This window comes from Pteronotus mesoamericanus, unplaced genomic scaffold, assembly GCF_021234165.1.
Source record: "Pteronotus mesoamericanus isolate MK-2021 breed Mesoamerican mustached bat unplaced genomic scaffold, CSHL_Meso_final contig_78, whole genome shotgun sequence".
NCBI lineage: Eukaryota > Metazoa > Chordata > Mammalia > Chiroptera > Mormoopidae > Pteronotus > Pteronotus mesoamericanus.
In genome coordinates this window covers 5,802,448-5,820,931 of record NW_026555258.1, presented here as the reverse complement: position 1 = coordinate 5,820,931, position 18,484 = coordinate 5,802,448, and the positions used below count along the sequence as shown (strand labels likewise).

General features: G+C 53.0%; 1 protein-coding gene across 6 annotated transcripts in view; it reads left to right on the top strand.

Annotated features, from left to right (window-relative positions):
* ODF2 (outer dense fiber of sperm tails 2) overlaps nucleotides 1-18,484 on the top strand; it is a 30,904-nt gene that overhangs the window by 9,304 nt on the left and 3,116 nt on the right. For all 6 annotated transcript variants that reach the window (XM_054584296.1, XM_054584295.1, XM_054584300.1 and 3 more), the window contains 16 exons: nucleotides 136-306; nucleotides 1,214-1,374; nucleotides 2,071-2,200; nucleotides 2,779-2,910; nucleotides 5,260-5,331; nucleotides 6,638-6,709; nucleotides 6,831-6,947; nucleotides 7,579-7,764; nucleotides 8,227-8,336; nucleotides 10,033-10,168; nucleotides 13,117-13,227; nucleotides 13,389-13,493; nucleotides 14,678-14,836; nucleotides 16,159-16,259; nucleotides 17,690-17,852; nucleotides 18,274-18,399. In XM_054584296.1, the coding sequence (XP_054440271.1) occupies nucleotides 136-306; nucleotides 1,214-1,374; nucleotides 2,071-2,200; nucleotides 2,779-2,910; nucleotides 5,260-5,331; nucleotides 6,638-6,709; nucleotides 6,831-6,947; nucleotides 7,579-7,764; nucleotides 8,227-8,336; nucleotides 10,033-10,168; nucleotides 13,117-13,227; nucleotides 13,389-13,493; nucleotides 14,678-14,836; nucleotides 16,159-16,259; nucleotides 17,690-17,852; nucleotides 18,274-18,399 (2,052 nt within the window). The remainder of the gene's footprint in view (nucleotides 1-135; nucleotides 307-1,213; nucleotides 1,375-2,070; nucleotides 2,201-2,778; nucleotides 2,911-5,259; nucleotides 5,332-6,637; nucleotides 6,710-6,830; nucleotides 6,948-7,578; nucleotides 7,765-8,226; nucleotides 8,337-10,032; nucleotides 10,169-13,116; nucleotides 13,228-13,388; nucleotides 13,494-14,677; nucleotides 14,837-16,158; nucleotides 16,260-17,689; nucleotides 17,853-18,273; nucleotides 18,400-18,484) is intronic.

Here is an 18,484-nt window from a genome sequence, read left to right as displayed (position 1 = left end):
GGGGTTCCCGGGGCTGGCCCTCCAGCAGTTTTGGTCCTTCCTGCCTCCAGTGGACAGCCAGGTGTGGTGGCGCTGGTGGCTGTGGGGTCTCCTTTTTGCCTTGTGAGTTCACGTGTTCTCCCTCCTCCGTATCAGAATCCACCTCATTGCCTGGAGATCACGCCACCATCGTCAGAAAAGCTGGTCTCAGTGATGCGGTTAAGCGACCTCTCTACAGAAGATGACGACTCAGGTCACTGCAAAATGAATCGTTATGATAAGAAGATTGACAGTCTGATGAACGCAGTTGGTTGTCTCAAATCGGAGGTGAGGGGTGTGAGGGGGCTGAGACAGCGGGTGCCTGAGGATGTGTGGGGCTGCCCAGGCGCATTGCTGGTGGGCGCTTCCTTGCGGCTGCCTCTCTGCAGGCCTCCCTCGCTCCTCAGCAGGCCTCCAGGACTTTGGATGCCCCTGGAGAGCGAGCTGGGCCAAGCTGGTGTCCCTCTCCATGGAGCACTCAGCCCGCGCCTGGCGCTGGCCTTGCCTGGTGCTCTGTATGGATGGCCTGTTTTAATTTTTTGTAACGGTAAATGATCCTGGTGGTAGTATTGTCCCCATTTTGGAAATGAAGTGACTGGAACACTGGGGCCCCTGCTTTCCATTTTATACAAAAGATTAAAAAAAAAAAAAAGTCCAAAGGGGTGAAGGACGTTTGTCCTCAGTTGCTGGACTATGTCTTTGGCTGGGATATGGCAATGGGATCAGAAACAGCCTGGAAGGCCACCGCCCCAACTAGGAAGTTGGTGTCTCCAGCATGAAATCCAGATCTTGCTGGCTAAGTGGCCTGTGTCTTTAACGGGGCCCACGGGCCCTCCTGGAGGGCCTGGGGCGGGCTGCCCGGCCGCAGCCCCTCCGTCCGCTGCAGCCCACAGCACGGGGCTCTTTTGTCACATCTCTCCTCCAGTTGAACCACCAGTTTGTGTCCCAGTTCTGTCCCCGACCGGCAAGCCACTCAGGCTCTCTGCCTGGAGGCCTCAACGAGGAGGAAATGAGAGGACTAGTACTTGTCCAGGGTCTTTGCGACAATTAACTTAGATTGTACCCAGAAGCAGCAAGTGCTTATGCGGTTCTCACGTGGAGGTGCCCTTAATTTGATCCAAAGCAATGGGCCTAGCGATGTGGCGGAGACCAGGGGCTGCCGCTCAGTGGCTCCTGCCTGCGTGCCCCTGCACAGGTCAAGATGCAGAAGGGTGAGCGCCAGATGGCCAAAAGGTTCCTGGAGGAGCGCAAGGAGGAGCTAGAGGAGGTGGCCCAAGAGCTGGCTGAGACCGAGCACGAGAACACGGTGCTGAGGCACAACATCGAGCGCATCAAGGAGGAGAAGGACTACACCATGTGAGTCGGCCCTGCCCTGGAGCCCAGTCCCTCCTTAGCCACCTGATTCTTGGTATGAGGGAAGAGGAACCCCCACAGTGCTGGGGTCGGGGTCAGGGAAGCCTCTCTGGAAGAAGCGACATTTAAGGGGAGTCCTGTAGATGGTTAGGCAGGTGGGTGCTGGGGAACATCTTATGTGAAGGCCCCAAGATGGGAGGATTGTGTGACGGAGAAGTGGAAAGCAGGCCAGAGAGAAAAGAGAGGGTGGGCAGAGGGCAAGGGGTGCTGCGGAGTTTGGCGGGGCCGGTTCCTAGCGACCACTTTGAGGAGTTTGCATGGAGGGCAGTTGGGAGCCTTGGGTTTTCAGAGCAGGGAGAGCCTTGGGTGAGCACACTCGGCTCCAGTGTGGAGAGTGGGTGGGAGGGCTCCGGGGCTGATCTGAAGCTGGTTAGGAGGCCATGGCAGTGGCGATGCTAGTGGCTGAGAGATAAGCAGGACTATAGGTGACATAATGTGACCTGGTGTGGAAGTCCTGCTTTGGTGCCCAGGGGTCTTTCTAGAAGGCCATTTGGTCCAGGGGGTCTGCCCCCCCCGCCCCTGTCCCCTCACCGGGAGGCAAGCCTCACAGGGTCACAGGGCATTGTGAGGCGGGCCTCAGAGCTCCGGGCAGGCAGGGGCCTGAGAGGGCTCAAAGCGCCGTATTCTTCCTGGCCCCAGGCTTCAGAAGAAACACCTCCAGCAGGAGAAGGAGTGCCTCATGTCCAAGCTGGTAGAGGCTGAAATGGATGGGGCCGCCGCCGCCAAGCAAGTCATGGCCCTGAAGGACACCATCGGAAAGCTGAAGACGGTGGGTGGCGGCAGGCTGACCTAGCCCTGGGACTGGGTACAGAGAGGAGGCGGCCGCTGGCTGTGGGGACACTTTATGCAGTCATCAGGCTGGCTTTGTGACATCTCCAGGCTGGGGGAGGGCCCATGTAACTCCTTAGCCCCACCCCCCACTCTCACGCCCGAGGCCTGACCCTCCAGGATGACTTCTGGTGGCCAGGGCCTCTGAGGGGAGACCTCATCATGGGTCTCCTAGGATCACTCAACCATCTGATTCCTATAAGTATAGTATCAACCACCAGGTATTGTCTCTCTTGCCCCCGTGCTTTCTCCAGGAAGCCCACCCCGACTGCACTTACCCGCAACGGGCTCCCCAGCCCCTTTCCCCACTTGTCGCTGGCAGTAGGCTCGGGCCCCACCCATCGCTCCAGGCCCACCACGTCCGGGGAGCCTGCCCTCACCGCCCTGGCCCTGTACACAGCCCAGCTCATCTTGCCTGGACTTCCGGGCACCAGCTCCTCTGGGGCACCCCGCGTGGCCTGCCGCTGCTCTCCCCCCCCTTCTCCCCCGTGCCCTGTGAGACTGCTTGCTGTCTTCCAGGAGAAACAAATGACCTGCTCGGACATCAACACCCTGACAAGGCAGAAGGAACTTCTCCTGCAGAAGCTGAGCACGTTCGAGGAGACCAACCGCACCCTCCGAGACCTGCTGAGGGAGCAGCACTGCAAAGAGGTGAGCCCTGGCCCCTCCCCTCCGTGACAGGCCGTCCCCGCTGAGCCTCAGTCTCCCCCTCTGGAAAATGGCGCGTGACTGGAGGGGGCTGTAGAAAGGTGTGATGCGATCACTCACGCAGAGTGCTGGCACCTGGTAGACGTGGGAGCTGGGCGCGGTGGCGCGGGAGGGACCCTTGGAGTCAGGATCAGGAGAAGGGCAGTCGGGAGGCAGGCAAGGGGGGTTCAGCCTGTTCCATGGCTCGTGCAGCTAAACGGGGGACCACTGGGCCTGCGCTTCGGCGACGCAGGAAAGAGACTAAGGGCTGGCAGACACGAATTGTAGGGCGTCACATCATTTTCTGAAAAGGTGGCCTCTGACATATATTCTATGTTAGCAAATAATTCTGAAAAGGCTGACTGTATAAGTAGCTGTGTCCCTTTTGATTCAAACCAAAGGGATAATAACCAAGAGTCTCAAAATCCTGTGCTGATGAAATGATGGCAATTTTTTTTTTAGTTCAGTGGGTGTTTTTCCCCCAACATTGTCAACTTATTTTTACTTTTGAAAACTAGTATTTAAAATGAGTAAAGTAACGTGGTACATGCACTGTCCAGCTTTCCAAACAAAACCTCGTCCCCATAGTTAAATCCCTCTTGTGTCTCCTTTGGCGATGACTCCTCGTCTCCCTGCCCTCAAAGGGGACCCTGGTCTCCAATCCGATAGTTTCATCACTTACGTAGGCATCTCTAAGCAATATGTAGTATTGCAGAGTATGTTTTCAAACTTTACATAAACGGCCTCATTCCACATGTATTCTGTTGAATTTGCTTTTTTTACTCAATATTTTTATAAGATTTATCCATTTTTGTTTCGGTTATTTTTTAAGTTTCATTTTTTAATGTTTTTACCTTTCTTTTTAGATTTCATTTATTTATTTTTTAGAGAGAGGGGAAGGGAGGGAGAAAGAGGGAGAGAAACATCAATGTGTGGTTGCCTCTTGCGCTTCCCCTACTGGGGACCTGGCCTGCAGCCCAGGCACGTGCCCTGACTGGGAATCGAACCAGCAACCTTCTGGTTCACAGGCTGGCACTCAATCCACTGAGCCACACCCAGCTGGGGCACGTTCTTTTTTAACATTTTTTTCCCGTTACTCTTTATCCCCCCCATACCTTCCTCCTTCTCCACCCACAGCCCCTCCCTCTGAGATTCATCTGTTTTTATTCTTTTGGCTTAAAATAATTAATTGCCATTTTATGACAATCCCACAATTTGTGTACCCATTCTTCTGTCGATGGAGACCTTGTTTCAGCTGTTCGCTATTACAAGTAGTGTTATTGTGAGCACTCATGTACACTGACCTGGGGGCTTGAGAGTTTCTGGAATATATTTCTATGGATTTTACTAGTTATAGCAAAATTACTCTCTTACAATTGTAATTACTGTTTTATTTCTGGCTCAGTGTTTTCGGGTGGGGGATTTGTACCTCTCTTATTTGTGGCAGCTGAAACGCCCTGCAGAAAGCCCCTCTTGGTATGAACCCTAAAGAGACACTTGGGACATGCCCAGCGATGTCTATTCAGTTACAGAACCTGGGCCGAACCGTGCTGCCCAGAGGTTAGGAGGAGGGTTGAGAAAGTGCAGGGGCGCGTTAGGGACAGGAAGCCGACGCGTGGCGGCCGGGGGAGGCAGAGAATGGAGACTGCCTGCTCAGTGGGTGCAGGGTTCCTTTTGGGGCGATGAAGGCGTCCCGGAGCTAGATAGCAGTGAGGGTTGTGCAGGATTGTAAACGTACTATCGGCCTCAGAATTTTACGCTTTATAGTTAAAAGGCAAAGTTTATGGTAGAAGTATTTTCCCGCAATTTTAAAAAACTAATCATGAAATGTACCCAAGACAGTTGAATCATACATTTTAAATGGGTGACTTGTATGGTATCTGACATTAAAGCTATTTTTAAAAATATCAAGTTCCAACACAAAAATACAGTGTGATAGATAACATTTTGGTAAAATTACACGTGAATCCCTGTCTACCACCCAAAAGATGCTATTTCCCTGCGTGTCGCTCTATAAATGCGTGGAGGAAGGATGGGCGGGACACTCACCAAGCCAATAACAGTAGAGCGGGGACGAGGGGCCCTTGAGCTTTACCAGTGTTCTCTAAATATTTTTAAATGAGAGTGTAATTTTATTACTTTCATAATTAGACGTGTCATTGGACGTGTCAAAAACCGTCTAAAGGTATAGATTTTGACTCAACAATTCCAATTCCAGGAATGCTTCCCAAGAGGAAGAGAATCAATAGGCTGTAGCCACCTGGATTTATTGCTTAATGATTGACTTGGTTTTCCCTTTGCTTTCCCTGGAAGGATTCCGGAAGGCTGATGGAGCAACAGGGAACCCTTCTGAAACGGCTGGCGGAGGCAGACTCTGAGAAAGCGGTAGGTCAGGCGCCCCTGCCTGCTCTCGGGGGTCACCTCGAAAAAGCCACAGGCGCCGGATGGAGGCAGGAGGGCTGCCTGGGTACCCGCTCTCACTTTCCTGAGTCTCAGTTTCATGATCTGTAAAACGGGCCGGTGTCCCCTGTCCACCCTGCTCCACTGGGCTTGTCTAGTTGATCAGCTGAGAGCTTGAGCCCCCAAGCCGGACACCAGCCTGAGAGATGGTGGTGATGACGATGGATTTACAAATCACCGCCATCTGTCACCTGAATTTCCGTATTTGGATTATGGATCAAAAACCATCAAAAGGTATAGATTTTTGACTCAACAATTCCCATTCCAGGAATGCTTCCCAAGGCAATATGTTCCAAAATTTACTCCATGGAACCCTAAGTTCCTCAAGATGTGAATGGGTCCAAAACAAAAGGGAGGAGGGATCCATGGCCAGATAAATTTGGGAACCTACTGGGTGGCCTGAACAAAAGGCTCAGTGGGTTTCCTAACTCCAGGGCCTCTTGGAGCCTCTGGTGTGTTAGTGCCCCGCCTGCTTCCCAAGGTTTGGCCCCTGACCCTCAGTGAGTCTCTGCACCTCTGTGAAAATTCAGCAGCTCCGGTGATGATGCCCAAACCTGCGTTCCCAGCTTGGGAGGCCTTGTCAAACTGTGATACATCAGCACATTGAAACATGAAGCAGCTGTTTCAAAAGCTGTGGAAGATCTAATCACATTGTGGCAAATGTGGGAGTGTAGGTTATAGAACCAAATAAGCATGTGACTTCTTACTGTGTGTTATCTCTGGGTTGGGGATAGTGAGAATTCTTTAGCATATTTTTGTGTGTTTTTCAGTGTTTCCCACAATTAATGTTACCTTATTTTATTTTTTATTTGTTATTTTATTTTTAAAAATATTTTATTTACTTAGTTTTAGAGAGAGGGGAAGAGAGGGAGACAGAAGGGTAGAGGAACATCGTTGTGTGAGATTGCATCTCGCACGCCCCTAATGGGACCTGGCCTGCAACCCGGGCATGTGCCCTGACCCGGAATAGAACTATTCAATGCTCAGTCCACTGAGCCATACCAGCCAGGACAATGCTATCTTATTTTAAATTGCAAAATAAATACATGTTTATTGTCTTAAATATTTAATTCAGATGTTAGATGCTTCCCGCCAAGGTCTCTGTGACATGGACCAATGTATTTGGCCCCTTGGGTGCCCTGGTGGCCAGGCCCTCACGGGACTGTGTCTCCTCTCTGGGCGGGCTCCGAGCCCCTCCCAGAGAGCTCATGACCATGTGTGTTCTCTGCAGCGGCTGCTGCTACTGCTGCAAGATAAGGACAAGGAGTTGGAAGAGCTCCTCCAGGAAATACAGTGTGAGAAGGTACCGTCCCCAGCAGTTGTTCCTTCTTACGGGCCAGTAGAGCACCATGGGTGGAGTGCAGTCTGGAACTGGAGACCTGGGTTCAAATCCTGCCTCTGTCACTCTCTCCATCTCTCCAAAGGCTCAAGCAAAGACAGCATCCGAGCTCTCTAAGTCTATGGAGACCATGCGTGGGCATCTTCAGGCACAGCTTCGGTGCAAAGAGGCAGAGAACAGTCGCCTGTGCATGCAGATCAAGGTGCTTGCTGGCCCCATTGGTGGGGAAAGTGGGGCAGGGGCCTGGCAGTCCAGGGGTGGTGGGCTGGCCAAGGCTGTCACACTCAGGAGGGCTTTGCCCAGAAGGACTGTGGGGCAGCTGCTGCCAAAGTGCTTGTGCTTCAGAGAGACTCTGGGACATTGGCGACAATGGTGGACCTGGAGGTCTTGGGTGCCCTTCCCAGCAGTGAAGGGCATGGGCCCTGAGCCCGTCACTTTATCCCTTAGGCCCTCAGTTCTCCTAGGGACCCATCGGGAGGAGGGACGGTCTCAAATGCTGGTTGCAGGGACCCTCTGAAGTCACAGCTCTGCTGAGTGACAGGGATATCTCTAACTACTATGCTGGGAGCTCAAGGAAGCGTTCCAGGAGAGTTCCCACGCTGAGACCTGATGGGCTCAGCGGTCCAGGGAAGGACCCCTAGTCTCTAGTCTGCGTTTGGGGAGACCTAACTCCCTGCAGTTTATGACCGGTTCTTTCTCCCTCTCCCTCATTCCCTCTTTTCAATGGTCCCCTTTGCTCCCTCAATCCTCTTGACTCTCCGCCTTGCCTTCCCCGTCTCTCTCCCTCACCCCATTCTTCTCCCCCAATCTGCTCCCTGGCTCTGCGCGCCCAGAACCTGGAGCGCAGTGGGAACCAACACAAGGCGGAAGTGGAGGCCATCATGGAGCAGCTGAAGGAACTGAAGCAAAAGGGAGACCGAGACAAAGAATCCTTAAAGAAGGCCATCCGAGCCCAGAAGGAACGAGCCGAGAAGAGCGAGGAGTACGCTGAGCAGCTGCACGTGCAACTTGCTGACAAGGTAGCAGCCTTCCCTGAGCGGGGCTGCTCCGGGGCAGGGGTGGGGTGGGTGCTAGGTGGGTAGCGGGGGTGGGGGAGCACAAAACCTGGATACAGGTGGCCGGGTGGGTGTGTGGAGGGAGAATGGCAGGGGAGACGGTGGAGGAGCTGGTAGGGTGGATGGCTGGGGGGAGGGGGAGGGGTGGGGGGGTTGAATGGGTAAGAGGGTGATACCGGGGGTGGGTGGCTGGCTGAGGTGACTGGAGGGTTTGTAGGACAGTTTGGCCACATCAATATTGTACGTAGGGACGATGGGTAAGGTGGGGTTTGCGTGCTGTGCATGTGATTGCTGGGAGTCTGGAAGCCAGCCCTGGCCCCCGCCGTCCCTCCCGGTGCTCTCTACAGCGGGACGGCGGGAATGAGGGGCAGGGGCTCGCCCAGCACTGACACCAGGCTGACAGGCCCTGTCATCCTGTGTTCCCAGGATCTTTATGTTGCGGAAGCTTTATCCACTCTGGAATCATGGAGGAGCCGCTACAACCAAGTTGTGAAGGACAAGGGGGACCTCGAGCTGGAAATTATCGTCCTGAATGAGTACGTCTGTGTTGGGAGAGGGAGCATGGGCCGACGGAGGGAAGTGGGGGTGCAGGTGGAAGGAGGCTGGCGGCCTGAGGCGGGCAACCTCTCTCACACAGCAGCCTCTTGGGCTCCCGGGCAAGGGCCGCAGTGGACTGAGGCGTGGGCAGCCCTGAGGAGGGCTTTCTGGTTGGACCCCAGGTCCCTGACTCCAGCTCCTGGGCCCACTCTGGGTCCTGATCTGCACAGCACAGGACATGGGCAGAGGAACACTGGTCACCTCATTCCTGTCCTTGGGAGATAGGACGGCTGGTAACCCCTGTATCTCTCTGCTGTTCTGCCAACCAGTCGGTAGGTCAGAGGCGTGACCTGGGAGCAGAGGACAGAAGTGGCCTCGCTATGTGCTCTATAGTGACTATTCACACATTCTCAGTGTCAGCTATGTTCACATGTTCACTCATTTAAAAACATTTACTGAGCATCTGCTATATACTAGGCCATGTGCCGCCCTTCAGGGTTACAGCAGTTTTTTTAAAAAAAAGCATTCTCTGCCTTTGTGGAGGTAACATTGAACTCAACCGGAGGAGCTGGGGCAACAGAGCCTGGACTCGCTGGGCCGAGGGCAGGCCACGGGACCACCTAGTCTCCAGGTCAGGCAGGTCTTCCCCGAGGAAATGCCTTTTGCTGTGTTCAACTCAGTTTAGCAAACAGTATCCTAAGAACCTGCTACGTGCTGGGCCCTGTGCCAAGTGCTCCTCTCGGAAGGTTCTCCATCTCATGCGAGATAATGGATAATTAGGATAGAAGGGTAGATAGCACAGATGAAAGGGGTTGGGGGCGAGATACTCTGAGAAAGGAAGCCCGAGCTGGGCTTTGAAGGGCATGTAGGTGTTTGCTGGGTGAAACAGCCTGACGCGCTTCCTGGGGCACGGTCAGTGCGCAGGAATGCTTGCTGACTGGACCGCACTTGATCGACGCAGGATGCACACTGCGGAAAGGCCCTGTGCGGGTCTGTGGTCACGGGAGACAGGGGGCATGTCTGAGCGCCAGCGCCCCTTGGAGGCTGTGGTCTCTGCTCCTGGGCGATTTCCCTGCTAAGCGACCGAGGGGGAGGAGACGGGGACCGCAGGGCTGGTGGGACCCAACTGCCAAGGTGACTTCTCTCCTGTTGTTTCATTTACATTCTTTGCAATGCCTGCCTGAGCTAGGTGAGAGCTCACACACGTGAACAAGCCATTCGTGACACCTGCCCTTGCCAGGAGACACGGAGCCCCAGTGTGCGGTGTCCCCGAGGGAGAGGGATGCCTGGGGCATGGTATCCCTGATGCCCAGCCTGGAGCTCTGTCCTAACTTCAAGACCCGATTAGCCAAGAGACCCAGGCGGTGCTGCGGGGAGCGGGGAAGCGGTCGAGTCTCTAGTTCTTGTCTTCAGGAAGTGGCCTCACAGGAGGATCAGAATGGAGAGGAGGCTATTAGAGGGGTTGGTACGGGAGACAAATCTCAAAGGTGGTTATCAAAGATGGGCTCCGTGGGAATGCCGCACACAGCAACGGCAGGACAGGGCAGCTGCTTCCCAGGGTGGAGGCTGGGGAGCAGGCAGGGGGCCACGAGGTGGGACGTGACCTGGGGAGGCTTGACCAACTCTGCAGACCTGGGCTCCTCAGAACCTGTGTAATTGATTCTCCCTATCTTCTTTCACTTCGTCACCTTCCAGCCGAGTGACAGATCTCGTAAACCAACAGCAAACCTTGGAGGAGAAGATGCGGGAAGACCGGGACAGCCTGGTGGAGCGGCTACACCGGCAGACCGCCGAGTATTCCGCGTTCAAACTGGAGAATGAGAGGCTGAAGGTCTGTAGTGAGAGCTGGGGCCGGGACATGTGGGGGATGGCACAGAGGCTGGTGGCTGGCCCCAGAGAGGACTGGGGGGGGTCTTCGGAGCGCCTGGAGGGAACAACGTGATTAAGAGGCTCAGGAGCGAGACAGACCCGGATTCAAGGCCAGCCTCTGCCTCTGACTGGCTAAAGCGCCTGGGCGAGAAATCTTGCCCTTTGTCACTGCCTTGTAACCTGTCTTGGAGGTTAATAACCTTGACTCTCTCAGGGGACTTGCTGGGCCCCTTTGCAAGAATTAATTCTCCCTGTAACCTCCCAATCATGTGATTATTATCTCAATTTTATAGAATAAGGAAACTCAGACTTACAGAAAGGTCAAGTTTCTTGCCAAAATTTTTGCCCTTGGAAGTTTGGGGGTTGGGATTTGAACCTGAATCTGAGTGTAGAGTTGTAGCTCTTTACCGCTGGCTGTACAGTCTCCTAATGTGCACCTGATAGAGGTTGACGTTTCAGAGCCCGGTTTGATCTTGGTTTTCAGTTGATCTGGCAGTAACAGCTAGCAAGGCTGTCCAACCCGCGGCCCGCGGGTCACGTGCTGCCCAGAGTGGCTATGAATGCAGCCCTACACAAAATTGTAAATTTACTTAAAACCTTTCTTTTGCTCATCGGCTTTCGTTAGTGTCTGTGTATTTAACGTGTGGCCCCGGACAACTCTTCTTCCAGTGTGGCCCAGGGATGCCAAAAGGTTGGGCACCTCTGATAGGGTTTGTTTGTTTGGTATTTCTTAATTGTTTATCAAGAGAAATGATTCCTTAGCTCATATATTCATGTTTCATTGTTCAGGAACACAGGTTAGTGCCATGGAATTCAACCCAAAGAAATTCTTTCCGTTCTAAGGTCACTTTGCCCTCCGAAACATAGCGGCCTTCCTCATCTCCTCAGAACCTTTCCTGGATTCCAAATTTCTGTAGAAATCTGCATGCGCCTGCTTTCTTGGTTCATGCATAGCACACTTGCAGGAAGCTGCCACCCCCAGGGATACAGGATGGCTCCAATGACTCGAAATTGGAGGTGCCTGGCCAGAAGACCGCACATCGGAGGTTCTGTCAGAGCACTGGTAGACGTGACAGTTGTATTCTCCTCGACACCAGCATCCTTCCTGATGGAGAAATGGATGACTGGGCTTATTTATTTATTTTTTTGCTGAACTTTGTGCCTAGCTTTTACTCGGTGTTACATTTGTGCAAGTTATCTATGTGGTGTGTGGCAGTTTATTCATTCTCAATGCTACACAGCATGACTGCACTATAATATGTTCCACTGGAGATGGACATTTGGGTTGTAGAACATCTTTTTTTAAAACTTTATTTGTTTACTTTTAGAGAGAGGAGGAAGAGAGGGAGAGAGACATCAATGTGTGAGATACATTGATCAGTTGCCTCTCACACGCCCCAATCTGGGGACTGGCCTGCAACCCAGGCATGTGCCTTGAAAGGGAATGGAACCGGCAACCTTTTGGTTCGCAGGCCGGTGCTCAGTCCACTGAGCCACACCAGTCAGGGCTGGGCTGTAGAACATCTTTGTACATCTTTTGGTGTGCCTATTTGGTGTATTTTTACAGGTTTTGTTCCTTGAAGTAGAATTGCCAGGTCACCTGGTGGTGCACATAGGTTTGGCTTTGGCAGATACCGTCCAGTACAGTAGTCGTCCGGATTCACACCCCCACAGGGGCGCGCAAGAGATTCACTCAGCACCGTGTCAGCACTCAGCACTGGCGGCCTTTTTCATTTTAGCCACTCCGCTGGGAGTGTAGTGGCATGTCCTTTGTCGTGGTGCTGGTGGTGTTGTGCGAGTGAAAGCCGGCCTCCAAGGCAAACAGGTAGTTGGGTTAGTTACAGGACGATGTATATCTGTGTAGTGTGCCCATGTGGCTATTCAGGGAAGTCTGTCCAAGTGTATTTTCTTAGGTATTATAATTACAAAGGTAGAATCTGCTCATAGTAAAAATGTAAAACATTACAGAAATGTGATCCAGAAGTGAAGGTCCCTGTTAACTGTGGATGTGTATTTTTCCAGTCCCCTCCCTATTCAAACACATACACACCCATTCATTCATTATTCTGTAGCTTGCTTTCCTCATTCAGCAATATTTCATGAATGTTTTTAGGTCAGTTTTTTGTTTTTTGGGTGTTTTTTGTGAAGCTATATCTCTTATAAATGACTGCTTATTTTATTGTATTGAGATAACATGGTTTATTTTGTCCCCTCTGCTAAGGTGAGCATTTGTGTTGTAGGAGGACATTTATTGACCTCAGAAGTAGTTCATAACATAATTGTTGATAAAGTATGTTGCAAAGCTGTAAGTATGGTATTATCCTATCCTTGCTGAAGGACAAAACCACTACACAACTGTTAATATGTAACCATAAACTAAGGTATCATGCATCCTGATACATTTTTATCGGTCTTTTTTTTTTTTTTTCTTAAAGATTTTATTCATTTACTTTTAGAGAGAGGGGAAGGGAGGGAGGAAGAGAAACATCAACTTGCAAGCGATACATTGATCATTTGCCTCTCCCACACCCCAACTGGGAACCTGGCCAGCAACTGAGGCATGTGCCCTGACAGGGAAACAAAGCAGTGACCTTTCGGTTCACAGACCAGTGTGCAATCTGCTGAGCTACACCAGCCAGAGCCATTTTTATTGGTCTCATCTCCATTTTCTTTACTGATTATTATTGCTTTTGTATGAGAACAACAAAACACGTGTCCCTTATTTGTATCTGTAGTCACCGGAGCTAGTCACGTTCGGAGTCTTGCCCTGATGCGCCTCTGAGGGAACCACTGGCATGGGTTTGAATAGGTGGGGCTTCCCCTTGCTGGCCCCTGGGATAGGAACTGAGGGTGGGGCGATGACCTGCCCTCGAACCTTCTTGTTGGTTACTCACGGGCCACCTCTTCCAGGCTAGTTTCGCTCCAATGGAGGACAGGCTCAATCAGGCACACCTCGAGGTCCAGCAGCTGAAGGCGTCGGTTAAGAATTACGAAGGGTTGATTGACAACTATAAGAGTCAGGTAGGCTCTCGGGTGCCCCTGCCCGGCCAGGGCAGCATCTCTCAGCAGGCCGGGGGGTTAATAACCACGAGGCCTCTCTGGGGAAGGGTTGGGTGTGGAAGGTGTTTTTCCCCCAACCACTGGCTCTGCCCAAGACAGCCGGATGCTTTGTGGGCCCCCAGGTGATGAAGACCAGATTGGAGGCTGATGAAGTGGCTGCCCAGCTGGAACGCTGTGACAAGGAAAACAAGATGCTTAAAGATGAGATGAACAAAGAGATTGAAGCGGTACGGCTCCCCTTCCTTGCTTCCCAATCTCTGGCCATCAGTCTGTCCCTCTCGTTAGCCTTTGACCCCCCCGGTGTGGACAGCAGAGATGAACACATTTTCTTGTTTCTGGGCTGCCCCACTCTACTACCTGTGTGCTCCCTCTTTTCTCACCTCCTCTTGCTTGTGCTTTTTTATCTGCTTTTCCCTCCTGGCTTGTTTGTTTTTTTCTTCTTTCTCCAATTTCCTTAAAAAACAAAACAAAACAAAACCTCTCCTTCTTGGAGTGCCCAAGTGGCACTCAGGTAACCCCAAATCCACAGGTAACCCCAAAGCTATTTCATTCCATTTGGTGTCTTTTATGTTGTACCATCTGAAAAATGTGCCTCCCAGCCAGCTCCCCAAAGAGCCTTATTCCCCAGAGGTGGCGTGGCTGTCTGGAAGCAAAGGGAATCATCCTAATAGTGACTGCAGAGGGGCTGATTCCAGGCTCAGCCACTGACTTGCTGCCTAACCTTGGGCAAGTCACTGCCCCTCTCTAGTCCCCAGTCTCCTTGTTAATACAAGAGGGGGACAAAGACTAGATTTTATTTTTAAAAAATTTTATTTATTTTTAGAGAGAGGGGAAGGGAGGGAGAAAGAGGGAGAGAAACATCGACGTGTGAGAGATACATTGACTGGCTGCCTCTCACACACCCCAGCTGGGGGTCCAGTCCACTACCCAGGCATGTGCCTTGACTGGGAATTGAACTAGCGACTTTTTGGTTTGCAGGTTGGCACTCAGTCCACTGAGCCACACCAGCCAGGGCAAGACCCGCTAGATCTTACCTTTCCTTTCTAGGGCATTGGGAGTTAGAGTAGACTTAAACTTTCTGCTCTAGCTGAGTGACTTTGGGTAAATGAGCCTTTGAGCTTCAGTGTCCTCAGGTGGGGAGAAGAGCACCTACTTTTCAGGTTGTTGTATGAATTAAATGAGTAATTCAGAGAGCCCTTAGCACAGTGCCTGGGGCCTGGGGGTGCTGTTTGATGAACAGCTGGGCACCCTCAGTGGCCCGCAGGAGGGCAAGCTGCCCTTTTCCCTGTGGATCTTGCAAGGATCCTCTTCTGGGGACGGAGGGCAGCCCTGCCCTAACTCCCAAGCGCTCTGCCTCGCCCCATCAGCAGCTGGGCGCTTCCCAACAGTGGGCTTTTCCCCCCGACTCCAGGCACGGAGGCAGTTCCAGTCCCAGCTGGCTGACCTGCAGCAGCTGCCTGACATCCTCAAGATCACCGAGGCTAAGCTGGCAGAGTGCCAAGACCAGCTGCAGGGCTACGAGAGGAAGAACATCGACCTCACAGCCATCATATCAGATCTGCGCAGCCGGGTAAGGGACTGGCAGAAAGGGTCCCATGAACTGGTCCGAGGAGGGGCCCGCTTACCAAGATGAGCTGCACGCCCCACCCCGAGGGCGGACTACTTCCTTTTTCTTGGCTGCCGGTTCTGAAAGGAGTGAGCTATCATCAGTGCTGTGAAATAAAAGTCTGGTGTGCCAAATGCCTCTTGTTTGCACCGAGTGATTCTAGTTATAGGTGCCGTCACTCCTCCGAGCCGCTGGGCCCACCCGCTGTTTCCCTGCCCCGCAGGCTCCTTGTCTCCCTCGGCCTCCGCTTCCTGCTCCCCCGCGGCCCTCAGCCATGCACCCCTAGGCACCAGGCCATGGGTGGTTCTTCCCACTGTTCTCCTGCTTTAGCGGCCTTCCCTACGCAACAGCAGATCCGTTGCCTGAGATTCTATCCTGAGAGAGGGCTCCCTCTCTCCGGGAAGCAGCCTGCCTCTGGGTTACTGGAGGCACAGCGCCTGCGGTGCCTAAGGCAGCGTCTGCCTGTCCTGTGCCGGGTGACCTCGGGCAAGGTCCTTTCCCTCTCTTGACCTGCCCTCTTGTACGACTAATAAAAGTAGCTGCCATTTTTGAGTGGTCCCCCTGTGCTCCACCATTCTCTCATTTAATTCTCCCAGGAACTTTGTGAGGTGTGCTATTTTCCCCATTTTACAGAAGAAAGCAGCCCCGGGCACAGAGGGGAGAAGTTATTTCCTGAAGTCATGGAGCTGATACTTAGTCAACGAGGACTGGCGCCCAGCCAGCTGCCTGGTCCCCAGGCCCATGTCCTCAGCACTCTTCAGCGCCCTCCCCTTTCTGGGACCTGAGCACTCTCGGGGCCTCTCGAGCCCAGATACCAGGCTTCTTGTAAAGCATCCCTCGAGATAACTACTCAAACTTGCCAGCTTGAAAGATGCGATAGTTTTCCTGTTGCCTTGCCTGCCCCCGTCCCTGGTTAAGGAAAGACTGAAATCACCAGTACCAACAAAACTGGTAAAAAGCTCCCCGGTGTGTCGTGTGGGCCCGCCATCGGCTTCTGCCTCCTCCTGTCTGCCCCGGATCCCATTGAGTGGCCTCTCCTCATCAAGAAAGCGTCGTCTCAGTTCTTCAGGATCAAACTTGGCTTCTCTCGGGGCAGGAAAGCCTACAGCCGTGGGAGTTGGGCCTAACCTGTCCCTGCTGTGTCTCCTCCAGGTTGTGTGTTAAAGCTTGGACGGCTGCTGGGGGCCGCGTGCCTCTCTCCCGGGTGTGGACTACAGGTCAACAGAGGAGGGCGGTCCATACTGGGAAGTTCTTTCGTAAACCAGTCTGTGTTCCTGTCATTTTAGATCGAACATCAGGGGGACAAGCTGGAGATGGCGAGAGAGAAACACCAGGCTTCCCAGAAGGAAAATAAACAGCTGAGTCTGAAGGTGGATGAACTGGAGAGGTTAGAGGCACCTGGTCCCATCTCTGTCCTCTTCCTAGGACCTGAGACTTTCGGCCACTTAGCTGCTTTGGGCTTAGTGTGCGGAAGTGTTTGAGGGACTCGAGGCCCTGGAAGGTACTAGGCAGACCTCAGAGGAAAAGCCGCTTCCAGGGCAGTGGTAAGCACAGTGGGAGAGAGGAAGCAGTCTCCGGCGGGCTGGGGGGAGGCTCCAAAGCAGTGTGATCAACATCAGCCCACCCACAGGCGCCACCTATGGGGCAGGCTGTGTCCAGGCAAACCAGCTGGGCCTGTACGCGGCAGTGGGGGCGTTTCCATCTGCTCTGTGCTCCTGATCATCCCTCCCAAGACCACTCTGTTACTTACGGACTGTTGGAGGCAGGCAGAGGTGAAGACTACACCTGCAGGAGTCAGAAGCCCTGGCCTTGGGTCCCATTATTTAATCCTTTTGAACCTCTGATCATTAATCTTGAGAAAGGGATCCAGGTAGGGAAAAGAGTGTAACTCATGGGGTTATCGTGAGTCTTCAGTGAGATAATCTTCAAAGGGCTCAGCACATTACTTGGCATACAAATGTGCAGTATAGTTAGTGCGTAGTTGGTATTATCCCAATTTAAATACGAGGAAACTGAGCTTGGGGAGAGGTTAAGTAACTCGCACACTTGGCAGCTGGCAAAGCTGCCACTTAGCCCCCCACCCCCAACCGTCTTCCTCCAGAGCTTCTAGCATCTGTAAAACCAGGGCTAGGGCCTTGGTTGGAGAGGCGGAAGGCTGAGGTCCTAGGAGGCTGCGGCTACTCATGCAGCGCCCAGGTAGCTTGAAGGAGGTGGTTTCCTGGGCTCCACCTCTGCTCTGTTCTGCTCCCTCCCACCTGCAGCAGGATTCAGCAGGTCTTGCAGGTCTCCTTAAATTGGAATGTTCCAGAAGTGCAGTGGGGACTGCGCGTGCACATTGGGATGGTCACTGGTGCTCTGTGGCAGATCACACAAGATACTGAGGGGCCAAGCTGAAGCCCCTTTGCTGAAAGAGGCAGCAGTGAACAGAAGAAGTTGAGGGCGTGAGCTTTGGCGACAGGCCTGTCAGCTGTGCTGACACTGGACTTCGCGTCTCTGAGGCCGAATTTCTTCATCTGTAAAGGGGGGATGATAAGGGAACCTGCCTTTCCGAGCTGCCCGTTGCCGTATTACATGGGAGGACGTGCGGTCAGTCTGTGCTTGCTTTTCCCACTCTTCATACAGTTCGCCAACCAGCTGCTCCAGTTGCAATTCCTTGCCGCCTGGCTGATCAGCAGATTCCTTTGGTTTATTCCTGTGGCTCCTTGGAGATCCCCTGCGTGAGGAGAGCCCTGGTCCAGGGGCGCCTGGCAGCGCCCTGACGGGATGGACCAGGACAGGTATGGGGATGAGCAGGACTGACTGACTGCTTTCACCTAGGAAACTGGAGGCGACCAGTGCCCAGAATATCGAGTTCCTACAGGTGATTGCCAAGAGAGAGGAGGCAATCCACCAGTCCCAGCTGCGGCTGGAGGAGAAAACACGAGAATGTGGGGCCCTGGCAAGGCAGTTGGAGAGCGCCATTGAAGACACTAGGAGGCAGGTCAGTCTCGACTCCATTACTCACTGGCTCTGTGACCTTGGGCAAATCACCTAATCTCTCTGAGCCTAGTTTCCCATCTGGGCACAGAGTAGTAGTACCTGCCTCATGAATTCACCATAAGGAGTGAATGAGCAGAAGGCTTGGCTCTTAATTCATGATCGCTCACTTAATCGTTGCGTGCATGGGACTCAGACGGGTTAGCCATTTTTTAGGTGATGACTCATGGGGTGTTGGGAAAGGGCAGGTAAAGGCGGTTGCTGGGGTTGTCCCCACAGTTAGCACGCACTCTGAGGCTCCAAAGAACTCCCCAGGGTGGTGTGCAGGCGCGGTCCTTGGGACCTGACAATGGGAACGGCCCAGCCTTCCTGCCAGGTGTTCACCCTGTCAGGTAGGCACCTCCACCTCTGTTCCTTCTGGGTAGGTGGAGCAAACTAAGGAGCACGCGGCTTCCAAGGAACGAGCAGCCCAGAACAAAATCCTGGACCTTGAGACCCAGCTGAGCAGGACCAAAACTGAACTCAGCCAGCTGCGGCGGAGCCGTGACGATGTGAGTTGGGCTCGAGGGCAGGGGCAGAGAGAAGGGAATGGATGGAGATGTTGGCTTCCTGGGGTCTGCAGGGCGAGGTGTTTTG